At 39.9% G+C, this 25,848-nt stretch overlaps 1 protein-coding gene across 2 annotated transcripts in view; it reads right to left on the bottom strand.

Annotated features, from left to right (window-relative positions):
* Window positions 1-1,616: 1,616 nt before the first annotated feature.
* The window catches only part of LOC105479089 (T-box transcription factor 15), a 108,510-nt gene continuing 84,278 nt past the window's right edge, over window positions 1,617-25,848 (bottom strand). For both annotated transcript variants that reach the window (XM_011736891.3, XM_011736893.3), the window contains exons 7-8: window positions 19,857-19,954; window positions 1,617-6,425 (exon numbers count right to left, since the gene is read on the bottom strand). In XM_011736891.3, the coding sequence (XP_011735193.2) occupies window positions 5,641-6,425; window positions 19,857-19,954 (883 nt within the window). In that variant the 3' untranslated portion in view covers window positions 1,617-5,640. The remainder of the gene's footprint in view (window positions 6,426-19,856; window positions 19,955-25,848) is intronic.

Here is a 25,848-nt window from a genome sequence, read left to right as displayed (position 1 = left end):
GAGGAAATCCTGAATTGCCCAAGTTCCAGAGCAAGGACATCTCACACAGGGAAAGGGAACCCAGAGGTCATGGTGCCAGGAACAGCAGGGAGAACTTCATGAGATTTGACTTAAGAAAATGAATATCCTCTGTTTCAATCCCACTACCATAGCTCATTATACCACACAGAGAACATGTGTCTTTACTGTGCTGGCCCCACCCTCGCACCAGGACACCATCCTCCTCCTCAGTTTAGGCAGTTTCCATGAATTCTTCGAAGTACAATTCAAGTTCAACTTTCTCCATGAGCCTACCACTTTTTATTATAGTCCCTATAAATCTCATTTTTGGAAAAATATAGTAGTGGAAAGGTCTGGGTTGGAGCCCTGCCTTTGTTACTTGCAAGCTCTATGATTTTGTGCACATTGCTAACCTCTGTAAGTTTCAGTTTCCCTATCTATAAAATAGGGATTGAAATATAAATCCTATAGGGTGGCTGCAAGGATTACAGGATATTACCTTGCATAATGTGTAAGACGTAATAAACACTCAATAAAAAATTAGTTTTCTTCTGAAATTTTGCAGCATATATAGTCTTTACCACCAATTTAATACTTTTATTGTTTTGTATGCATGTAGCTTGACTCCTCAACCAGGGTAAAATCTCCTTCTAGAAGAGAATGTCTCAGATCATTATAGACTACCAAGTCATATTTAATATTTTTGCTTATTAATTACTGTTCATCATTAATCTGATTGATATGAATTGGTTGGTTGATCACTAGTTTTAACCTTGCACAACGTTAGATAGAAACGTGTCTCTCATCCTCTAAGAACGTCATAAAATATTATTTTACTCGGGCTGTGTAGAAGATAGATTCACATTTTGAAGAGTCTCTAAATTACTCCAGTCCCAAGAAGACTTCAAAAAATTAGTATCAATACTACAAAGCTATTGTAAAGACAAAAATGCCTGGCCTCCGCTGATACAAGACCAGCTGAGCACATCTTCCAGTGAGGCATGGCTGCCCTCAGCACAAGTTACAGTAAGCCAATTCTAAGAAAATGGCTATATTTATACTAGCTCAAACATCACCCTCTGAGAGCAGCCCTCTTAGAAACTCCTATCTAAATAAGCCTTCATTTTCATTGCCCAGTCATTCTCCATCATTTTATTATTTTTAATTTCCTCAAAGTCATCATTGCAATCTGAAATTATTCATTTACTTGCTAGTGTATTCAATATCAGTCTCCCACCAGACCATGAGTTCCTTAAAGGCAAGAACATATCTGGTTGTTCATTGCTACATTCTCAGTGCCTACAGCAGCACTTAACAAAGAGCATTATATATTTATTGAACTGAACCTGATGAACCTTGACATAGTTGTGGGGAACAAATCTCCAGTTGATGATCATAAGCAAAAAAGCTTTTGTGAAATGCATCTTTGCGGCTGGGTTTCCTTGGGAAGACAACTCTCCTTTAGCTTACTGAATGCAAATTGGTACAACAGAGCTTCTCTGAAATCCTCAAAGTACTAAGCAATGAATTAAACACTTGGCATCAACCAAACAGCTCTGCTCTTGGATCTCAGCTCTCAAAACTCTCACTAATGAAAAAATATTCCATAGAAAAAGATACTAATCTATTGGCTGTAAGAAAGTTCTGGATATCTCTATCTTTATTAAATTGCTCCTTAAATTGTAATGCTATTATTTTTCCTCCAATATTTATTCATTGTACTGTCTTTTAAAATCTTATTTTGTTCTCAGCTCACCATTTCTTATTTCTATAAAAATTCTGAGCATCCTTAAAAGTTCAATAGAAGTTCTGCCTCACCAATGAAAACCACTAACCTCTCCTTCTTACCCTAAACGTCGTCTTTGAATTTCCAGAGCCTTTTATATCATTAACCTCATTGTGAATGGCTGCCTAAAAAGCAAGCGCTTTCAAGAAAGAAACCATGGTGTGTTTTTTACTCTTCATTCTCTTCATTCTGTATAATGGATGCTCGCTAGCTACTATTTAAATTTATACTAATCTACCACAGAATACTATATGAAAAACAATAAACCTTTGTTAACTTAGGTAGCTTTAACTTGGAGTAAATAATATTATTTAGCCATGCAACCATTTTTTACCATCCTTAAAAAAAAGGCTTTGGTCAACAAATTAAACAGTAAGTATGTATTGAGATTCTATAATAGATCAGGAACTGTCCTAGCTATTGAGGATGCAAAGATGAACAAGATAGCCTTCCCCCTAGAAAAATGAGCAATTGTAGAGCACCTTAGCCTATAGAAGAATAATCCTTCTAGTAAACACCCCTTTGTGTAATCACTATGCCAATTCCAATAAATGCTCACTATTTCATGAAAGAGAATTGCATAGAGCATATTCTTCACAATTCTTTATCCAGTTTGTTTTTTAAAAAACATTTTTATTACTTCTTCAGGTACACATAGAAACATATGCCATAATTCAATGTAACTAACTTGGATTGTTCTAATTAACCCAAATTACAAAAATGTTCTGTATTTAATATTCTAAATGATTACTGAAATTATGATTCTTACTATTGGATGAAAATATGGAGATTTCTATGTCAAGTTTTCTGATTGGCATACTATGATTATCTACCACCCCAAACCTCAAAGGGTGTTAGATCAGTGAACAATGTTTGGTATGCTGCTAAATTAAAAAATAATAATAATAACCATAAGCTTCACATGTAGTTGTTTTTGTTATACCATTATGAAACCAAGGGGTGATGCAAGGTTTCCAAATAGGAGTGGTTTTCTAAGTTTTGAGGCATGTCATGCCCAGAGAGCCTACAATCTGTAGAGGTACTCAGTCAGTCATTGTCCAGCTATTTTGGCAATGATCTGATGGCTAATGGAATTAACTAGCATGCCACCCTCTGCAGTTATTTATAAAACCAGAGCAATGTATAAGGTTTTTGCTCTCCCAAACCAACCTCCATTTCCAGTGAATGGCTGTGGTGGTTGGCAACCTGAGCCCACCAAATCAAACCCTGGTGAAATGGGTCAGTGAGCAACCAGTGTAACAGTCCACCAGGAAACAGTCTGGAGTAGGGGCAAGAGGAGGAGGTTTTAAGTCCTGGCTCTGCTACTTCTCAGCCACTTAAGAATGGGCAGGTCACAGAGTTTATCTTTTACTTCTCCATTTGCAAAACAATACTTCCTGGCCTGTCCACCTTTCATGGTTATTGTGAGGCTCCAATGAAATAATATACAGAAGTTCTTGTAAATGGCATAGTCCTAGCCTCTTTATTAGTCTAACTTGTCAGTTGGTGCATGACAACTCCAAACCACTCTCCTCATGCTGCAGTGATGCATTCAAGGAGGATAGTGTATGCTTATTGTTCAATACACCAAACAAAATCCAGCCTCAGAGGCACTCTCACCTCAGTGCCTTAAGATATGTCTTATTTCCTGACTGTCGAAGTGCCTCGTGGTACTGCTGAATGACAGTGCTAATTGACCATAGGGTCAGATTGCCAGCTCCACCACTTGGTCAAATATTTAACATTCTATAAGCTCGTTTCTGGATCTATAAAATGATGATTCAAATATTACCTATCTCACAGAATTGTGGGAGGATAAGATAATCATGTAAAATACATGGTATAGTATCAGGTGACACACAGTAATGATGACAATTACTATTAGCCTCACACAGGTTTCTGCAGCTAACACGAAGGCAAAAATCCCATTAGAGTCAAAAGATCTGGTTTCATGTCCTCATTCCCTCTGTGACAGGCTGGATAATGCTGCCAAATTCATTCAATCTCTCTGGAATGCAGTTACTACATATAAAAGGATGCTAATATTCACTTCATGGGGTCTATATAAAGATCACATAGAGTAACATATATAAAACTTCTATACTCACTGTAATGCACGATGAAGATGCACAAGGCTGTTATTTGATTTTTCTGTATGAACAAACATGCAGAAAACAATTGCAAAGATTTTATTTAGCGGCTTTCTGTGCTTGGCACTTAGAAACAGAGTTCCGTGCATAAGGGCAAATTTTTATACACCTTTTCTTCATACATATTTTACATACCCTTTTATTGCCCTCTTTTTCATATTCATAATATTGGATTCCCCACTAGGCACATAAATACATTTATCTACAACACCTCAAAACCAGAAATCTTAATAATATCTGTATTATTTTACTTGGTATTATTTGCATTTCCACACCATTTAAAAATTTTAGCTTGCACCAAGCTTCACTTGCTTTCTTACCATTAAAAGATTTGAAGGGAAAGGGAAAGATGAAGGAAAAAACCCAAAACTTCAAAATGCAATGAACTATTTGATAAAAATGGAGATCTAAGGGCAGGTAGAAGGTATAGAAGACCCATCTGCAATTGCCTGGGACATGAGGGGATTTTTCCTGCCACAGGGGTAGCGGGCAGGCATTCTAGGTTAGGTGTCTGGATCCGGCACTTGGAGGTCAGGCCTCTATTTGTTGCCTCTGCTCTTGGTATCATCTTCCGAGATTGTAAAACTATTCCTTCTTCACTCCCTTCTATTTCCCTTCCCCTACCAGGCTGCATGCTGTGGAATCAGCACTTCCCACGTAGTGCACCTCTCTTCTGGATCACAGTGGTCAGAGCTGTAGGCTCAGGATGCATTCCTTGCTCTGTCCCTCTGACCAATGCCCTGACCATGCTCAATGTGCCAGAGACGTTTACTCCTCAGTAATGCCATGATTCTTTCTATAGCCTGTAGTGGGGCAGGCGGCATTTGGGCGGACAAACCAAAAACACATCTCCTTGGTGAATTAAAGCTCTCATCATTGCTCACACTTTCTTTGTCACTCTTGCTCTCCACCTCTCTCCTGTTCTCTGTTCTTCCTGTTTGTCTTTCTCCTGTTCAGCTGTTCTTTCTCCCTCTTTCCACAGGCACCACTGGGAATATCAATGATAGCACACAAGTGAAGAGAGCCAAAGTTCAAAAGCAATCTTTTTCCGGAAGCCAAGTCCAGTTTTACTGACGTCTTTCCACTCTCATCCATGGGGAGATGAATACATGGTTCATTCCAGAAGTAGAGGAAGCTGCAGGGGAGAGAGACTGGCAGCTACTGCTGGCCCACTCCATCTAGAGTTGTACATAGACAAATTCTTGGTGAAAGCACCCATTCTGGGCCTCCCTCCACAGAGTTCACCCAGTTCAGAGTCCGTGTGCATGTATGATTGCATGTGTATGAACTGTGTATGAATATATATGTGTGTGCGCATGTATGTATTGGTAGGTCTGTCTGTATGTGGGTGTGTATGTGTAACTTTTCATGGCTGCCACACACTAGCATCTCCCTTAACATCATGACGAAGTGATTATTCAGTCTCTTCAAAGGACACTCTGGAACAGACAATGCTTTATAAAACTAAGGTCTGGGAAGGCAGGAGAATGGCCACTGAGTTGTGGATGATTCTACCACAAGTATCCCTCACTGGCTTAAAGGTGTCTCTAGTTCTTGGGGATATGTCATCCTCCAGAAAAAAAAAAAAAAAAAAAAAACACAGTTCCTGTTTTCTGAAGGCACTGGACTCCCAAAGAGGAGGATCTGACCACGGAGACTCTGGGGCCTTGATTGCCAAATGCTCCGTGGTGTTTGGACTGGCCTTTAAACCATGTGCACGGACATCTGGGAGGAGGAGCCTGGAACTGCTCCATATTGCCGGCCATCACAAGTGTTGGTTGCCTGTTGGTTATTGGGTGAAGGGCTAATCATGTGCATGCTGTGCTCCATCCCTGACGGCAGGTACTGCCTCTCTCCAAAGGCCCCGTTGGAAGGAGAAGAACAGAGTAAAGTGCTTTGAGAGGCGCTCAGTTTTTCTGGGCTTGCAGCTAGTCTAGGGGAAGTGGGGAAATTGTATCCATACAGGTTGTAAGGGTTGTGAAGGGAGAAGGCATTGTAGGAGCTCTGCTGCATGTGGCTGCCCCCGAACATGTGTGGTGATGAGGAGCTGGAGGCAGCATTGCCTGCCTGCATGACATACTGAAACTGGGAAGTGGGGAAGGACCCCAGCTGGCCACCATAGGCTTCCATCTTGCTGTTGCCAGGCAATGAGGGAGGAGTTGGTATTCCGGATATCAGGGATGGAGTCCTCTGAGGCATGAAGGTTTCAGAGGGCTGAGTGGCTGAAGTGGTGCCACTCTGAAGCCTGTTGTAGCCACTGTCACTCAGCCCTGGGTAGCTCTGCAAGGCAGCCATGTTGCTTCGGGCACATGGTGGATAATCAGAGAGGTTTAGATTACACAGCTGGCTCTCTCGGCAGCCCACATTGAAAGTGTTGGGGGCCAGATGAAAAGTTGGAGGAGAACAGGATGGAGATAAAAGATGAGAAGAAGCCGAAGGGGATGGTGTCCCAGTGCTGGAGGTGGTTGGGGAAGTGCCTGTGCTGCCTCCTGAAAAATAAAATGTGAATACTATTGAGACAGAGTCTTTTAAGATGAGTCTGCCTAAGTCATATGCAAGCCATACTGGAGGCGCCTTGAAATGTCCAAGATAAGCCTGATTTTTACAGAACCATTTTTCCTCTTAACTCAGCAGACCTATGCTAAGTGATTCCACCTGTGGACACATACACAGTCATACAGTCATACACACACACACACACACACTCACACACACACACATACACATTCCAGAAGACCGTGATCAAAAACAACACTAAATTCTTTTGTTTGTTTCTCTCTGTAAGAGCCTTAGTAAGTCCTTTGTATAAAAATAACAATAAACCTTCCAAGATTCACGTTGCCATTTCTCACCATCAAATTCACTTTCTAAGAGACCTCTGCTGTCAGCATTAAAATCCACTAGCTCAGCTCTTCCCATTCTTAATGGAAATGCATTAAATATGTATTTTATTCCAGGGCTGTTGCCTGCTTTGCCATTTTTATTCTTCTAGCCAAACATGCAGGACACCAAAGCAGGACCCTAATCTCAGAGGAAATGGGGTAATGGAAGAGAGTGCCAAGTCAAAATTGAGGCCTGGGGGTGCACAGCAGTGGAGCCTGGGGTATGAGATTGAAGTTGCATCACATGAAAGACATTTGGGAACACAATTATAAGGGCTAGATTAGAATAAAGCAAGGCCAACCCAAAACAAAAGCATTATGAACCAGAGGCTCTGCTGATCTCCTTTTATGAGATCATGCCCATTCTCAGAGACTGGAAGAAAGACTGTAAATGGAGTCTTTGGAGTTTTGATATTTATGAGAACAAGAAGCTAAACAGGCCTTAAACTGACCTGAAAGTCAGGAGATCTGGGTCTGCTCACAACTCTGCCACACTAACTGCCCAGGTAACCCTGGGCACATCACTTACCCTCTGCAGGTTACAGTTTCTTCATCTAGAGATGAGGAATTAACTTAGATCAGTGGTTCTCGGGCATAGAGGACCTGGCAGCTTTTAAAAATGCTGGTGTTCCAGGATCCTGCCTCGGATGAACCAAAGGAGAGTTTCTGGGCATGGGACCTCCATATCAGTATTGTTTTAAAAGCTCCCCCAGATGTGTAGGGTGGCTTAAGAACCAATCATACAACCCGAATTCCTCATTTCTAAGTACTCAGAATAGTCCTTCCTAAACTTGAGTGTGTATGAGAATCAGCTAGATGGCTTGTTAAAGCATAGATTGCTGACTCCATCCCTAGAGTCTCTGATTCTGTAGGTCTGGGGTGGGGCCTACGAATCTGCATTTCCAACAAGTTTTCAGGTGATGGTCCAGAGACCACACTTTGGGTTAGAGGAACTCCAGATTCCTTTCATTTCCAAAAGTTCCTGAATCTGTGTTTGAATGAGTTGATCTTACGACGTGTGAATGTTAGAGCTAGACAGGTGGATGACACACCAACAGACTGAGGACCAGTTCAATCCAACCTACTTCGGTGTGTTCTCAGATAGTTTAAGAAGGCCAAAAATGACCTTTACGAGCCTCCTCTTTCCCAAAGTCAGGAAGGAGTAGTGTAGCATCCGCCTTCTGTCTCATCCAATGGAAGTTAAAGACATGGGTGAGTGCTAGGGCTGCAGGGCCCTTTATTTGAATTCTGGAAAGAGCAGTTGCTTTGTCTTCCATAGAGAATCTTCCATGATGTAACTTCTTCCTTCACAGCAAGGTTAGGAGTTTCCCAGCATTGTCAAGAGCTGTGATTCCCCCAAGGAATCTAATATCCTTTAGATCACCTACGCACTCATGTTGGGACTCTTAGAAGATGAGCATTATAAAAGGGTAAGGGGCATTTTAGGTAGAAAAGAGCAGGAATAAGGTTTTTCTCAGTGAAGAGAATGTTATAAAAACTAGCAGGGGCTCGGCGCACAGGCTCATGCCTGTAATCCTAGCACTGTGGGAGGCCGAGGCAGGTGGATCTCTTGAGGTCAGGAGTTCAAAACCAGCCTGGCCAACATGGTAAAACCCTGTCTCTACTAAAAATACAAAAATCAGCCAGGTGTGGTGGTGGGCGCATGTAATACCAGCTACTTGGGAGGTTGAGGCAGGAGAACCTCTTGAGCCCAGGAGGCAGATGTTGCAGTAAGCCAAGATAGCGCCATTGCACTCTGGCCTGGGCAACAAGAGCAAAACTCTGTCTCAAAAAAAAAAAAAAAAAAAAAAAAAAAAAAGCAGGATTCCAGAGACATTGAAATACAAAGAAACCATCCACAGTGTGCTAAGGACTCAGGGGTCCCAGATGTGTCAATTAAGAGACAGATGCCCTCAAAGAGGAACCTAGGGTTAATTTTTAGCAGGAAAAAAAAAAGCATTCAGCTTACAGCCATGGACATAGGTAGTAGTGCTGGCTATAGAAGTACAAATTTGGCTCTTGTTGTTATAATAGTTTATTCAGAGGTAAATTTTGACAAAGCCTAACTAATAACAAAAGAATTTCAAAAGAATTTCCCCCAATGAACTTTCAAGGAAGAATTGTATTTAATAGAGTCATTTCAGAAACTTCTCCTTCCTCATTTCTAATACTCAACTTAAAAATCCCTTAAAAAAAAAAAGTAAAATGATTTTTATTCCACAATTTGAGACAAAGCCAACATTGTAAATACCACTGGGAGAAGGAAGCCAGCAGCTGGCCATGTTGGAAAGAGCCCTGAGTCTGATTCTAGGCTTATTAACCTTGTCCAGTGCAGGCCACCTCTTCATTCTCATTAGCTGTGAAATCAGGGACTTGAACCAGTGGGCCTCAGTTTCTGTCCTTCTCAGCATATCTGTAACTGAGGTTTCAAGTAATATAAAGCATGAATTACCAACAAGTACTTTCCATGGAATTATTTTAATATAATGAAGGATGTCTGGCAGGAGAATATTCTAGAAGGAGGAGAAAGAACATCTCATCTGTCTTGTTTCTATACAGCTGAATGGCCAGGCCTTCTGTGCCTTGCAGAAATCTCAAGGATTTATTTCAAGAGTGTAGTTCTTCTTTGAGGCATCCTACACATTTTCCTTATTTTCCACTCTAAATGCCATGAGCTTCTCTGAAATAAATGCTATGGCACAAATGGAGAAACCTGACTCCAGCTGTAAAGAGATATGTGTTTTATGGGATAAGTATCTGATCACTTCTCTTTGAAAGTTCATCCTTGCTCTCCCTGATCTGGTGTTTATGTGGTCCCTGAGGAGACCACCTGTTCAGCATGCCGTACTGTCCTGTTATAGGTATATTCCATCAAGCACTGGTTCTAGCCCTGCAGCAGGAAGCATAAGGTGGAACAGACGACTTCCTACAACTCTAAATGGTTTTCTCTGATGGCCCAAGATGGAACGAGTGGTACTGATTTGAGGCCTCAATTGGTTTCACTACAAAAAAAAAAAAAAAAAGGTGGGGGGAGGGTGGAACTATTAACAAGTTACAGGGATTTCTGCTGAGCAGATGAAAGACACATGTTAAAAAGTTTGTAGTCAGCTTGCTTGGGCTTTTAAATGACATTCACTGGAATTGAGACTTGGTGGCCTGCTGAGCTTGAGTGGGTGAAGCCTCCATGTGAACTACTGTTTGAAGGAGGCAGGGGCAAGCCTGTCCAAGAGAAGGTCACCTTGCCTCCATGCACTTTGAAGAAATGCTCTTGGCCGGGCGCGGTGGCTCAAGTCTGTAATCCCAGCACTTTGGGAGGCCGAGACTGGCGGATCACAAGGTCAGGAGATCGAGACCATCCTGGCTAACCCGGTGAAACCCCATCTCTAAAATAATACAAAAAACTAGCCGGGCGAGGTGGCGGGCGTCTGTAGTCACAGCTACTCGGGAGGCTGAGGCAGGAGAATGGCGTAAACCTGGGAGGCGGAGCTTGCAGTGAGCTGAGATCCGGCCACTGCACTCCGGATGACAGCCTGGGTGACAGAGCGAGACTCTGTCTCAAAAAAAAACAAAAAAACAAAAAATGCTCTTGTGCACATAAAGTACTCAATACAGATAACAGCTATTTTTCAAAGTCCCCATAGAAAGAGAAGACTATGGTATTCATTTTACAGAGAAGCAAACCAAGATACTGACAAGTCTTTCTCCTCCTATGATCTAACAGCTTGTTAACTGTTAAATAAGACTGGAATTTCCAGCCAAGAGCAAAATGAGCACAAAGAGGAAGCCCATCCTCCTTGTTCATTTTCAACACTTGGCTGACTAGAGATTCTCATCACAGAAAAGCTAGGGCAGGGTGGGAGGCCAGGCCAGGCCACACTGATATAGGAGGGTAAGAGCTGCCGCTCAAAGCAAAGCGTGCCTCTCTTCCCTGTGCCCTCCTCGCCTCTGTACCTGCCAGGTCCTAAGTGCTCTGAGCATCTTGACAGAAATTTTATTTAATGGGTGAGTGTGGTCTATAGGGTCAAACAAACCCAGTTCCAATCCAAGCTGTCTTACTGATTAAGGACAGAACCGTAGCAAGTTAGCATCTCCAAGCCTTTTACACTATTAAGGAATTGCTGATATCTACTTTGTAGAGATGTTTTGAGAAATAGATAAGATATAATAACATATATTACAAAGTGCTCATACCTGTATTTAGCACATAGGCATTAATTTTTTAAAAAAATAATTTTTAGTAGAGATGGGGCCTCACTATGTTGCTCAGGCTGGTCTTAAACTCCTGGGCTCAAGCAATCCTCCTATCTCAGCCTCAAAGCGTTGGGATTACAGGCGTGAGCCACTGCACCTAGCTCAGCACATAAGCATTAACTATTCTCTTCTATGAGAGAAGAGTGAAGGAAGGAGAAAGGAACTTCGGTTCTAATGTGAATGGCTCTGCAGTGTTGGACTCTGTCTGTGGAGCTAAGCATCTTGGCCTCTCCCCACCCTGATGAGCATTATGTCCCAACAGCTACATGTTTGTTGTAACATGCTAGAGGAACCTCCATTGCTGTGAATGATGGAACACTAGGCCAGGTAGCAGCTATGGCCCTACCTGTGCCACATTTCCAAAGGCTAACCTAACTCTGGTTTCTCTCTGAATTATCTGTCCATCCTCCCTCACTTCCAGTTCAGGACAAGAATGACTGCCCCTGTCTCCATCTTTCCTCAAATGAAGCAAAGTGGAATTGAGAGAACACAAATAGCTGGACTGTTGTCATTCCCACTATCCTTAGAGGTCTTAATTCACTTCTGAGAAGTGATTAAAATATAATGCCCTAAGTAGCTTAAAACTTTCAGGAGTTCGGAAGCATCTGTAGGATCTGTAGGTCCTGTAGGATCTGTAGGGTCTGTAGGATCAATCTCCTATAGCCCCAGCTCCCTTCATCCTATTTTACCCATGGGCCAACATGAGGCGGCACACATGAAAATTCATATATGACATTAACTTGCTCCAATATCCAAGGCTAATGGCCAAAACAACCAAAAAGGATACGTTTAGCAGTAATTCCGTATGAAGACAATAACATAGAATATACTTCATTTTACCATAAAGACAAGTTAAATGTGACCATGAAAATCCTGAATACTAAACCTGCTGACTTTTGCATCTCTAAATTGATCATTTCCAGATTGTAATATGAGGGCTTTCACATACAGTTTCTTTTTCAATTTATTTTGTTGTGCTTTTCTTCCTCCTCCCCCCAAATTGAAAAACAGTAAGGCGAAACTCCATCTGGGCTAGTAAAGAATAAATTTCCATGTAATTACTTGGTTCCATGAGCCAGACTCTTCTCTCGTATAATTCAATGGCATCTGTCTCTGAGGAGTGCTGATTCACTGTGTATCCCTGAGAAGTCTTCTTTGAGGCTTTCAAACAGGTAAGAGGTAAAATATCAGCACCCTATAGACTGATCCCAGAGAATAAACCCAGAGATCATAAAGTTTAATGAGCACAGCACTGTTCATCTCAACAAAAGAAATACTTAGTTGAGATGAGTACCATCCTCATAATGCAAATGTGAACATTAGAGTGCTAATAGGAAGCGTGTGGTTTCAATCTTAGAAAGATTCCTAATGAATCGTTCTCCATAAAAGTCAAAGGAATGCACAGACCTAAACTCCTTCTCTTTAAAATAGCTTTGAATATATTCATCCAATCCTCATTTTGCACATTGGTCCTCTGTGTTCTGCTTCTTAGATGGTCCTATTTTATACCTACCACATTCCTTAGGTGGACTGCAGCATTTCTTCACTTTCCATTAACTTAATTGTTTTCTCCGCTACTTGTTTTACTGCCTTCCTTGCCGCAGCATGCATCTGTTATCTTCATTTAGAATTAATCTGCTTCTTTCTGGCAACAGTATCTAGTTTTCCCACCACTGCACACTTTCTCCCACTCTCACTGCTTCACCCCTACCTTCAGGGAAGGCACGTGACTCAGGCCTGGACAATCAAAGCATCATTTTCCCCCCTACCATAGTAATTAAAATTGAGATGACTCGATTAAAGGCAAGTAGACTCAATGAGATTTTGGTAGAAATCTTAGGAGAAAGGTACATGCCTTTTCTCATCAGATTTAAACCTCAAAATATGTAGGTCCAGGGGTTCTGGTAAGCATATTCATACCATGGGGAACCTGAGAACAAAGTCAGGATGATAGCAAAGTTGAGAAATGGAGTTGATGATCTTTTATGGGTGCCTACATTAAGCTTTGCCTAAAACTGGCTATTTGAGTCATTTCAGTTTCATGACCCAATGAGTTTCTTTTTTGCTTTGCCATTTGGGTTTTATATTATTTACAACAGTAAGAATCCTCATTGATATACCTCCCTAATTCTATAGGTAATTCCACTATGAAACTGAAGGGGTAGGAATATTAAGATAAAGTTGGAAGAGACAGAAATAAAAATGACAACGGTAGGACTAGACTGTGAACCACTTTGTCAAATGGAAGCTATGGATGATTCCTTCCTAAGACATGATAAATCACCTATGAGTAGAAACACGGTATTTCAGCTATGTAAATAGACATCTAGCTCTGTAAAAAATATCTAATAAGATAGTGCCTTTACTTTAAAAATATACATAATCTCTTAAATGGCTGCTGGCCTCATTCTGACCAATAAGAACAGGCTAAAAAATGAAGTGAAAATGCTGGCAACTTTTCAAGATGATTTTTTCATATTAGTGTTCATGACAAATAAGGAATATAATGTACAGAATAGAAAAACAACAGCTGCTGGGTTTTTTTAATTTTTCTAAAAGTTCAGTAGAAAGAAATGCACAAATCTAAACAAAAAGGTAATTTCAAAAAACAATTACAACCCCACAAATGGTGAGAAGATAAAAGAGGAGTGTCTAAAGACATCAAAGTGACCATTCTCTGATAGGTTTGTGAAATGCAGTTAGGTAAGACATAAAAGGAAGGATATATAAATAAAAGCAGGAAAACCAATGGTGTGATCTTGTGGGAATAACATTAGGATGCCTAGAATTAAGTGAAGTTTGTAGTCTTCCCTAACAGTAATACTCATATTTTTTCTTGTATTGGGTTTCTTTCTTTCAAAGTATATCACCTTAATTAACTATTCTTGTCATTATTTCTATCCTGAGAAGTCTTAACATTACCCACAACAGCATGAGAAACACTAATGTTAATTGACTGCATGAGTGAACAAGTGACTCTTACTTCTTAGTACTAAAGCTTCAAGGTCATTTTACTCACTCCCCATATTATACATACTGACACATGGATTCCTGAGACCATAAATAATTTTTCCCAACTTACTATCTTGTTATTTTCACTTAAGAATTTTGGGGGCCAGGTGTGGTGACTCATGCCTGTAATCCCAGCACTTTGGGAGGCCAAAGTGAGCAAATCATTTCAGGTCAGGAGTTTGAGACCAGCATGGCCAGCATGGTGAAACCCCATCTCTACAAAAAATACAAAAATTAGCCAGGCATGGTGGTGTGTGCACCTGTAGTCCCAGTTACTCGGGAGGCTAAGGCAGGAGAATCGCTTGAACCCAGGAGGCAGAGGTTGCAGTGAGCCGAGATGGTACCACTGCACTCCAGCCTGGGTGACAGGGCAAAACTCTCGTCTCAAAACAAAAAGAAAAGAAAAGAATTTAGAGTAATTTCTTCATTTATTTTCTTCTTTTTTCTTTTCTAATCATCATGCCCTTCAAATTTTATCTCAAAGTTGTCTCTGGTTAATTTTTGCCAAACACATTGACATTAGTCCCTATGATATAAAACCTAGCAGAGTTTATTCACTTATTCAATAACTATTTGAGTACTGAATATACACTCAACCAACTGGGAGCGTCTGGACCCAGGGATTTAATCATGTGGGGAAAAAATAGTGAGAAAAATGTGGATAAGAGACATTAATGAAAGAATGACACAAATAAACAAGAGTTCACCTTAAGGAGACGTGGCCTATTCTAGATGGCAGGGAATTTCCCCAAGGAAATCCTATTTAAGCTGTGATCTCAAAGACAGATAGCACTAAGAAGGCAAGTGGGTAGCAAGGAGACTTCCAGGGAAAGAAAACAACGTGGCAGGAAAGAGCACACCATGTTTGAGAAAGGGAAGTAAGATGAGTGATGCTGAAACAACAGAGAGAACGAGGGGAGGTGATATAGGCTGAAACTAGAGTAGTAATAATAGCAATAATAAGGATGATCATAGAGAACATTTTTGAACACTCAGTAAATCCTAGGCTCTTTCCTAAGCACTTTACATTCATTAATTCTCATTGTTGTTATCTCTATTTTAGAGGTGAGGCAGCAAAAGCCAGAACATGCAAGGTCTAGAGACAATGTTAAGGAATATGTCTTTCATAGGTGCAAGTAAACTGTGGTCATTGAGCAGCTTTAAGCAGACTGGAGAGAGAAGGTTGAGGCACAAAGATGTGTGTTTTGAAAAAATGACTCTCATTTCTACATGAGGAATGGCTTGGAAGAAAATGTAGAGACTATGGAGGACATTACGGTCATGCAGTGAGAGGCGACGTCAGTGCAGAGTGGTATGGTAGCAAGGAAGGTTAGAGATGTGGACAGATTTAAGAACTTAGTAATGGTTGGGCATGGGGGTAGGGCAGGGAGGGAAAATTCCGGGATATCGAGTGTTCTCCTTTCCCATGGAGAGGGCACCAGGCTGTGAGGTAGATGCTGACTCGGTTTTGGACATGCTGAGCATAAGGAACTTTGGGGACAAAACAAAATATGAAATCAATTACTGTTTGTTTTAATGGGTTGAATTGAGATGCTCTCTACCCCCTATCAGGAGCTCTTCATGATTATAGTGCAGAATTAGGATATTGCTCTTCTATAGCTAAAAAGGGAGTGCTTTAAAAAAATTCTATGTGATTATTCACTGGTAAGCTGTACATATGGCCATTATCCCTCACCTCAGCGATAACTAAGATCTGTGCAAATCGGCTATGTTTTGATCATTACAGTGATGTCACAGTTCAATGGCTCATGTCCACCTAATTGTCCTTCTTTCCCAGTATCTTACTTGTATGACTTGATCAGTAGGTGATCTCTCTCACTAACCAACCTCAACTAATACAAGTCAAACTGATGCAATTCAGTCACCAACAGAGATACTCATAATCCTGACCCTTTAACTGCCTGACAAACACTGAAACACCCAATGGTACTGAGCTCTGTAGTGATGTCTGCCAACTCTCTTGGAGAATGGAGAGCTTTTGTAAATGGCAGGTCCCCTCATGTCCACAGATGGAAAGTTGGCAGTTCTGGTGGCATTGGTCCAGAATGATTCCTTTTAGAACAACAGTTATTAAACAGCTTGAAGTCACTGCTGACAAAGCTCTCAGTTTTGCCCACTCAAATAGCTCCATTATATACATGAGGAAGTTGAGGCACATATTTTATTCAAGGATATCCATCAGAACAACAACAGCATTGCACTTAGCTATAACTGACCTGGACTTTTATTTCCTTTTCCTTCTATGTTTATATTGCCTCAGTCACTTTCTCCAAGCATAACTTGCCTGGTTAGTTCCTTTCCCCTTGTCACTAGCAGTGTTCAGGCAAAAGCCATTCCTGAGTTAGAATCTTCATCTCCAGAACCTCCAGCCTCTCTAGACTCTCCAAACACATAAACGTCCTTGAGTCTAACTGAAGACATCTGAAGACCATATACTTAACTTATAAAAAAATAAAATATTGACCTATTGAGAGTTAATGCTCAAGTTGTTGAACAATAAAAACCATTAATAGGAAGAGCAAACTAAAATCTTTGTGGAAAATTAAAGCTCTAGTAACAAAGAAAAAGAAAAATAACGTAATCTGGTGGAAAGGAAACTGTCCTGTCAAATAAGAGATCTGCGTTGATACTCTCAACTTAGTTCTGCCACCGCTTAACTACCGATATGATACTAGACCAGACTCGTCCAACCCATGGCCCAAGGGCTGCATGCAGCCAAGAATAGCTTTGAATGCAGCTCAACACAAATTTGTAAACTTTCTTAAAACATTATGATATTTTTTGTAGTTTTTTTAAGCTCCTCAGCTATCATTAGTTTTAGTATATTTCATGTGTGGCCCAAGATGATTTTTCATCTTCCAATGTGGTGCAAGGAAGCCAAAACATTGGACACCCCTGTATTAGACTGCATCATGCTTCAGTTTCTTTTTTGTGTCAAAGGCAGAAGATAATTAATCTCATGCATTCTTCTCTCTAAAACAACTATTTAAAATACTCTATTCAATGTGATTTTAAAAATAAAAAGATTTGAATTTTTGCAAAACTGTGGAGAATTTACCAAGTGCTTTCCTCGAAGTTTTATCAGCAGATGAGTCTTAATGACAAGAGAAATAAAAGATGGCAGCAAAGCCAGGACGAAAAAAGCATCCTTAACCTCATGTATGCAGAAAGACAGATCCACTCTCACCAGTAGCAGCACAAAACTGTCTAGGACTGCTATGTGACATGACAGACATTAATGTGCTTGAAACAATGAGGTGATATGGACAGTTGGATAAGTCAGTTAATATTTGGCACCAATCTTAGGTTTGGTGCAAACACTGCCAATACTCACCTCATTAAAAAGGAATTACTGTAAAAAATAGACTACCACTGCAGTTTCCACTAGAAGTTCATTCCTCTCTATTCCTTCTAAGATGCAAAGCAGTTCAGCACGCACGGTTGTGTCTCTTCTCTTCATTTTATGAGTGATACTGTCCAGAGTCACTGAAACTCTTAGTTCTTAAGGGAAGAGCGGATGGTGTTGTTGGGTTTACATCCTTTGTTAACGTCAAGAAACCAAGCCACATATTTTTTAATAATGAGAATCTGGATCAACTTCAATGGATATTTCAAAAATATATTCCAATTAAACTATTTAATAGAGTCCTGGCTTTTTCTCTAGCCCCATCCCATCACCATATGTATCCAATAATTCAAGTTCTTTCTTCTCTTCCGATAAAAGTGAGGGTCACTGAAGTGTTTTGAAAGTTCAGTTTATCTGAAACCATTGTTTTCAAAATGTCAATAATAACCTTTCATACTGGCAAATTTTTAGTGTAAGTACCAAAAAACCTACTATGCTGCACATCTAAGTAACCCATGCAGGCTTCCTGTGTCTGTGCCTGCCCAACGATCACCCTCAATGATTACTCCATATCCATGTAAATATACACATTAGGTGATTGTGCTCCAAGATGAAGGCTGAGAGTGGCTCTGCACACCTGAGTCACAGTGCCACCAAGTGATCCCATTCAATATTCACTGGGTACGTACTGGGTGCCAGGTCCTGTGGTAGATCTTGGGGATACAGCATTGAACACAATTGTTGCCATTAATGCCTGCCCTCTGAAACTGGCAATATCACTGCCAACCTTCTCCGACCAACCTCCATGATACAAACTCCTGCTTAGCTAGAGCTTGGAAAGGCAATGAGTAAAGCAAGGGCAGATAAGCAAAGAAGCCATCTCAGAACTAAATCAAATCAATGACACATTTTTGTCTACACAGCATGTTTATATAAATTTCCTCACACAGACACAAAAATTATCCCTCTTTTGTAGGTGAGAAAGCTGGAATGCAGGAATAGAATTAAATTGCTTCAAATTTAGAGAATATGTGACCATCAAAGATAGGGGCCTAGATTTTCCTGAGTCCCTTTAAGCCCCTGCCTCTTAATGGCCATCCATGAGGGCTTCAAACCCGTGATGACACCTTGAACAACTATTGACTCTGCTTCTAATCATAGGTTTGTAGGGAGGAATACATAAAAGAGATGGAAATTCTGGATCACTTACTTCACCAGATCCCTGTGAAAATGAACAGTCTAATGATGTTTTAAATAATTAATTATCAGAAAGGCAATATTCCCTGGTCCTGACACAACTTTGCTTAAGTGTCTACATACAGGGACATAAGGGCCTTGAAGGTGAAGATAATGAGGATGATGAAGACGATAACAAGTAGTATTAAATGCTTACTATGATTTTAAATGGACGATCTCATTTAATTCAAGAATTCTATTTGATTCTACTTTTCCATATAATGCAGAAGATAAAACTGGGTGTCAGAAAAGTTGAGGGACTTGACCAAGGTCACAAAGCTAGAAAGGACCAGTGATAAGAGCCTAGCCTAGACCTAGTCTGACTCCAGAGTCTTTGCTTTTAATCACTATGCTCATCTTAAAACCCGACAGATTTCAGCAATTTAGGTTACAAACCTAATTCAGTGTGCAAAATGTTAGAAGCTCCTCTGAAAAGGGAATGTAATATAATACATGGGTGCTATGCCTGGGGAAGCTACAGACTAAACTAAGAAAATCTGAAATAAGTCACGACCCATCTGGCCACAGGTTTCCCAACCTGAGCTGCAAGGAAAGAAAAACTATAAATTGGATAAAAAGCACAAAGTTCAAAGCAGTAGAGGGGGACGTCTATTTAGTCCACCAGCTGAGGGGGTTGTTGTTTTATATAAGCAAAAAAGGAAAGAACACAAGTTGCAAGGTTCAGATAGGCTTGCAGCAGCCCACTCCTCACCTTGAGACCTGATACAATTTATTCCCATTGTCCAGAGCGAAGATTTTGCTCATCACAAAACTTTTCTTATTCTAGGGAAAACTGAGAAGGCTACCATGAGGAATAAATGAAGTTATTAAGAAAATCTCTTCAAATACCAAGGCATATGTGAATGCTTAGCAATATTAATAATATCATCATTATCATAATATCATGTAATGATGATATTATAAATATATAACTGCACTGTCAGGAAGGGTGAGAGCATTTTGAGTGCCAGATGAAATGCTGCCTTTGGACCCAGCTTGTTTACCCAAGTGGTGATGCTTTGGTTATTTACAGAGCTCCTGAGTTCTCTTCATTCCAGGAGAATTGGTATAACCCATATCTTGGCCTGAGGCCAGATGTGCTATATTCAGTTGAGTTCCCCACTCTGTCCCTGGCCCTGTCACTAAGCAGAGGCCTTGCTCCAGGGCTTTACCTTGCTGCTTCTGCATGGTGGTGAAGTCTTCGAAGGTGAGTGTGCGCACAGGAGGTCTCCAGAATGCATAAGTCTCCATGATGGCTTCAAGTCCAGTTCTGACGAGAGAAAAGCCAGCAAGGGAAGTCATAAATAATCTCAAGAAATGCAATGACTTTTCAAAGATCCAGAGGTAGACTGTTAAACAGGTAATAAAAACATAGGTACTAAGATCTACCACCATCAGGGTAAATTAGGGTGAAAAAAACTCAAGGTACAATGATACTGGACTGCAGGGGGAATAACAAATTAACCCAATTCAGATAATTTGCAAGCAAATCTACAACTATGATGGAACTTTATTCTGACCCTCCTTTAAAGGAGGCTTGGTCTGCAGGGGAAAAAAAAGCATGGTAAGTGTTAAAGGTTAAGGCCACTAAAATCATGAGTACAGTTGTGGAGAAAGTAACATTGACTGTTTCTCTAGCACAGAACAATGTCGTCATCATTACCACAGTGCACTGACACAGCCTGACTGAGGGTCAGCTCCTCACCTGGGGTATGTACAGAATGAATGGAACTGTCAAACTGCTGTGATTTTAATGTCTTCTTAAATCAACAGAGATGAGTAGAGCAACAGAAATAAAAGGAGAGCTAAGCAATGAAATAGAGTTGGGTTTCTGCTGTAGTAAGAAACACCTACCTGAAGATAAAGAAAGGGCTTGGTCTCAGAAATTATGGCTCAGGCAAAAAGACTAATACATTTCTCTAAACATTCATCTGCATTTTAGTAACCTAATAATCAATCTAGTCTTTGGTCATCACAAACTGTCAGAGTTCAGGAAGTATATAGCATTTTACAAGTACATTCCTTTAAGGCTCCTGGTTCATTTATATTGGAAATTCCATAAATTGGACCATGTGTATACTGTCTTTTTACCCTTCAATTAACTATATCTCTAATACATATGCAAATGTTGATATACATCATTTTCACATGATTATTGAGGTTATCTCAGACATATTCTTGCTGATATCCATACCCTCAAAACAAAATATCAGCTGGGGCTTTGTTTGAAGCTTTGAACACAGCTTCTAATTACTGATTTTTCTTTTTAAAAAAACTGCTTCACTTAACTAAATAGAGGGAGGAGAAGTGTGGGACTTGTGAGAAAGGTGGGAGGAGAATGGGAAAGAGCAGATGGCATAAATCTTTTCATTGCAAAGTCACTGGAAGGTGGGTGGTATGGCATCCCTTCCTGAAATGGATTAGCTTTCCCTTTTGAGATGAAACTTCTGCTGCCTGTGCTTCTTTCTTGGTAATGTATTTCCAGAGTTCTCTTCAGCCTTACATAACAAGAATAAAGACATTTTATTTTAGGTGAGAACAAATATCCTTTACTTAACAACAACTATAGGAAACCCTGAGGTTCTTCTCAGATGAACTGTTGATATGCTGATTGACTCTTTGTGTTGGAAAATTTCCTCTCTGAACAGGCCTCACTTGCACAGTTAACTTTCTAAAGTCTTCCCTGGAATCTTGGAGGCTTTAAATACACCAATGTTGGCAAACCAAACTCTGTATTTTAAGAAGAGGTTCAGACAAGAGAGTGTTGCATGGTGTTTATTAGCTGTTAATCTGTTAGAAGTAGGAATAGGAGACATCTCCACATAGTCACTCTACGTTAATGTTGAATACAGTACATGAAACTATTTGTGGAGAGAAAGAGCCCAGGCAATTAGGGAGTTCAGAATAATAAGGGGATAGGCAGATAAAGCCACACTGAGCCTGGATGGATAGAAGAAATAGATAGGCCAGGCTTAGGTCTTACTGCTTTGTTTTGGAATGTTGGCCACCCACCAGAATATCTTAGGATTCCCTTTAATGGCACAGGAGGCTCACTGAAAATGGCAGGGTCTTTATTGTTCCACCTCCTAGTTCATTCTTCCCAGGAACATGTACTGATGATGAGGACAAAATATTAGCTCAAGGACAAAGAACAGTCCCTTCTCAGTTCATAATAAAGTGCTAGAAGACTATGAAATTGCAATAATATACTGATACATTGCCAATGTTTTATTTGTTGGGTAAATAGAAAATGAACTTCATTTTCTATCCTAGTTCATTTTGTGCTGCTATAACCTACCATATGCTAGGTAATTTATAAACAATAAAGTTTATTTGGCTCACAGTTCTGGAGGCTGAGAAGTCCAAGAGCATAGTGCTGGCACTTGGTAGGGGCCTTTGTGCTGAGTCATACATGATGAAAGATGGAACGTCAAGAGAGGGCAAGAGCAAAAGAGAAAGGGTCCAAACTCATTCTTTCATCAGGAACACACTCCTATGTTAATTAGCCATTCATGGGGCACAGCTCTCAGAACTTAATCACCTCTTACAGGTCCCAGCTCTCAACACTGTTGTATTGCAGATTAAGTTTGGAACATATAAACTTGGGGAAATGTGTTCAAACCACAGCAGTTTCATTTTCATAATAGGCAAGAAGACTGTGACAAAAGTGTTAACAGTTTTATTTTATTTAAGCGGTTAACTCTATATAGAATAGTGACCATTTATTCATTAATTCAAATCTAAAATCCAACTAAAAGAACTGAGTTGTAAAAGCACAGATTTTAAATCTGGGAAGAATCTTGGATGTCATCTACTATACCTCTTATGATATCATCTTGAATGGTTATCCACCTCTGTTGGTATATATATCCCCAGGAAAATTTTCAGTTTTTTGATAGATCTGATATAACTTTCACCCTCTGGTTCCATTACCAATAAGTAAACAGTAAGAGGATAGGCATTTCCCACAAGGAGTCCACCTGCCACATCCTCAGCAGGAAGACCTTCCTTAGCTAAAGAACATAATGTACAACCAGCCACAGATGGACACATATGTAATCCATCCAGGGGTCTGTCACAACAAGGATCAATTTGGTAGTGGAATTGTGTGGGGAGGGCTCCCAAAAAAGTAATGGCTAAGACCACACATGCCTAACCATCTTATTAATCCACAGTGGATCTATGTCTCATAAATATATCCTACATAGCATATATATATAAATTATTCTATAATAGAAATGATCCTATAATATATATTATCCTACGGAGAATAATATTGGTCTCATAGATTTATATTATTGATTTTATTTATGTATTCAGTGTGTATTGCTTTTTAGAAAAATTAATCCTATTCATTTACCATATTCCACCTCTTTTATTTGTCCTCAACCCTATTATGCTTCATTGGATAGATCTAATTATTAGAAGGTACTAGTTCTATAAATCAATATTTGGTGTAGTGCCATGCCAAGATTAAACAATTCACCTCTCTCCACCACTAGTATGTTTGCATCTCAAGGGCTTGGGTCCCATGTTCTTCTATGCCCAGTTTTCTAGCACAGTGCTGGTTACAGGGTAAGATCTCAAATGATATGCATTGAATTAATAAGTAGAGGAATTAATGCTTTGTTGCTGAGTCATTCTTACACCTTAACAAGCATTCACCATTCTAAGTCTAAAACTTAGGAACACAACTTGGTGTAAAATAAAGTCTCTGAAGACAGAAAAGATCCTCCAGTATTAGAGATTTGAGAATTGTTTCTATAGCTTATTGTGATTGTGCCTTTATTAACTTCAGGCTCAGAGAGGTTTGCATTTTCATTGTATTTTTTCCATTCCAGTCGTAGAACTTCTGAGCTTCAGCAGAGTCTGAGTTCCCTCGCAGGGGCATCTTTTCTTATAAGAGTTCACCCCGCATCTTTTCTTATAAGAGTTCTTGCCAACCACCTATTAACATCTTCAGTCAGTTGGATGTCTAGTCAAAATTTACCCTGTGCTACATATTGTTTATCCATTTGTCATCATTTTACCCTAGTTTTGTAAAATTTTATCTCCAAGTTTTTAAAAGTGAATTCATTGTCTAACAGGTGAACAAAGCAGTCTTAGGTAATGGTATGCCATTAACGTGTTCCACATGGTGAGCCTCTCAGGTCTGCTGAACACCAGAGACCTGATGTCATCTCTGAGATTTCCAATCAGAGAGAGTCCAATTGGCAAGTGTCCCCCTCTTGCTCATTTTTCCCTGTTAGCTCCAGTGACAACACAGGCCGTATCAAAACCACCTTTGTTCAGTGCTTTGGCTATAATCACCTCTCTGGTTTCCAGACCTCTTCTCTTTAGGCTTTTCAGGCTGCTCACTGGCCAAGCCAACAGAATGTGCTGAAGAGAAGGGGAAAGAGGAAGAAAAGAAAGCAAGCCAAGGACCTCTTTTGCAAATTGATGATGCCTTGAAATCAGTTTATTTGGAAAAATAGTCAGACTACAGAAAAAAAAATCCTTCCAACATTTTCAGTTCAAAAAAGATGGCAGGATCATTCCTTCAAAGTTCAACAAATATTTGATAAGTACAACAATAATTATAATAACTTTCATGACCCTACTTGGTAGCACTCCAATACATATTTCTGCTTTTCATTTGTCTTGAGATAGGGAGTTGCTTTTTAATTTTTCCTTTGTTTATTTTCTCTTTAGTTCTGACTTCCTTAATTTTTACTCTTCCCCATACTATTTGCTGGTGACACTGGTAACAAAGGGAACATATGCTATGGGTTGATAAGGTCATTGGTCGTCTCTCAGTGGAAGATAGAAAAAGACTAAGGGAAGCCTACTGAGACAGAGGTCTTGAAGTAATAAAACAGTTATCCAACCGGAAAAAAATACTTATATGCTAAGTTCAGGAAATGTAAAGACAGAAAAGACACAGGGTCTCTACTCTTTACAACTGTCTTGTTTTTTTAAAAAAGTAACAAGATATAAATGACTAGTTTCTGAACTATGCAGTAAATGTTACACTGAAGACACGTATGCCAAGATGCCATGGAGTATTGAGCAATAATCACTTAATACACCTGAAAAACTCAAGGAAGATTCCAAAAAAGGTCAGTTATTTAAGCTTACTATTAAAGAGTACTCAGCCATTTTCCATCTAGAAAAGAGGCAGGAAAAGTTTTTCTAGTAGACTTAACAGTATGTGCAAAGACTTGGAGGTATGCAAGAGAAAGTATGTTTTCAGGACATAGTTCAAGGTGACTGGAGCCTAGGGTACAGAATGGGAGAGGGGCAGTAGACATCATGAACATTTATTCCATGTTAGGTGCTTAGATTTTATCCCATGGGTGGTGCTGTGCCTCTGATCCCCTTTATTTTCCCTTCTAGTATTTGAAAGGACATATAACTAGAATATACTGTTCCTTCAGATATAATTATCACATCTCAACATTCATAGATTTTCTTGCTTGGTTGAGGTAAGGCCAAACCTTCCATACTTCCTTCTCCTTCACTGGATCTGAAATAGAATTACTCAGATCAAAATATCCAGATTACTCAGGAATTTTATTGTCCAGGGATATTCTAAAAGACCTCCCAGCAGAAGTGTGCAAATTGACTAAAAACCTAACAATCATTCAAAACTTGGCATTAAATAGTACCATAAGTATATCTACATGAGGAAGTAGCTGTCATTAACGTGCCTTGCAATGGCTTGGGAGAACAAGTGTCCGATGGACAGATGCCTGGAGTTGAGTTAAAATTGTTCCTTACCAAGTGATTCCCAACTTGAAAACCCTGTCCTCCCTTGGCATATGAATCAGTAGCAATGGCAGTCCATAAACAGTTTTCACTGACTCAAGAAGTGTAGTAATAACCCATGATCACACAAAGTTGGTTAACTAGAATATTAAGTTTCTTTGCATTTGACTGAAATTGTCTAACTTTAATTCAGTAATGCTAAAATCACATAAGGGACAAATTAGCATCACGGTTAAGAGCATAGGCTCTGGGGCTAGATTACCTGGCTTCAAACTGCAACCCTGCTGACTATTAATGCAAACTTGGCCAAGTTATATAACCTCTTCATTTCTAAGTCTGCCTATCTATAAAATGGAGATAGTCATAATACTTCCTCCTAACTGTGATTTAATAAATGCAGACTGATTAAAGACAAAA

This window comes from Macaca nemestrina, chromosome 1 (genome assembly GCF_043159975.1).
Source record: "Macaca nemestrina isolate mMacNem1 chromosome 1, mMacNem.hap1, whole genome shotgun sequence".
NCBI classification, from domain to species: Eukaryota; Metazoa; Chordata; class Mammalia; order Primates; family Cercopithecidae; genus Macaca; species Macaca nemestrina.
Note: the sequence above shows the minus strand (reverse complement) of the source record. Positions and strands in the feature narration are given on the sequence as shown.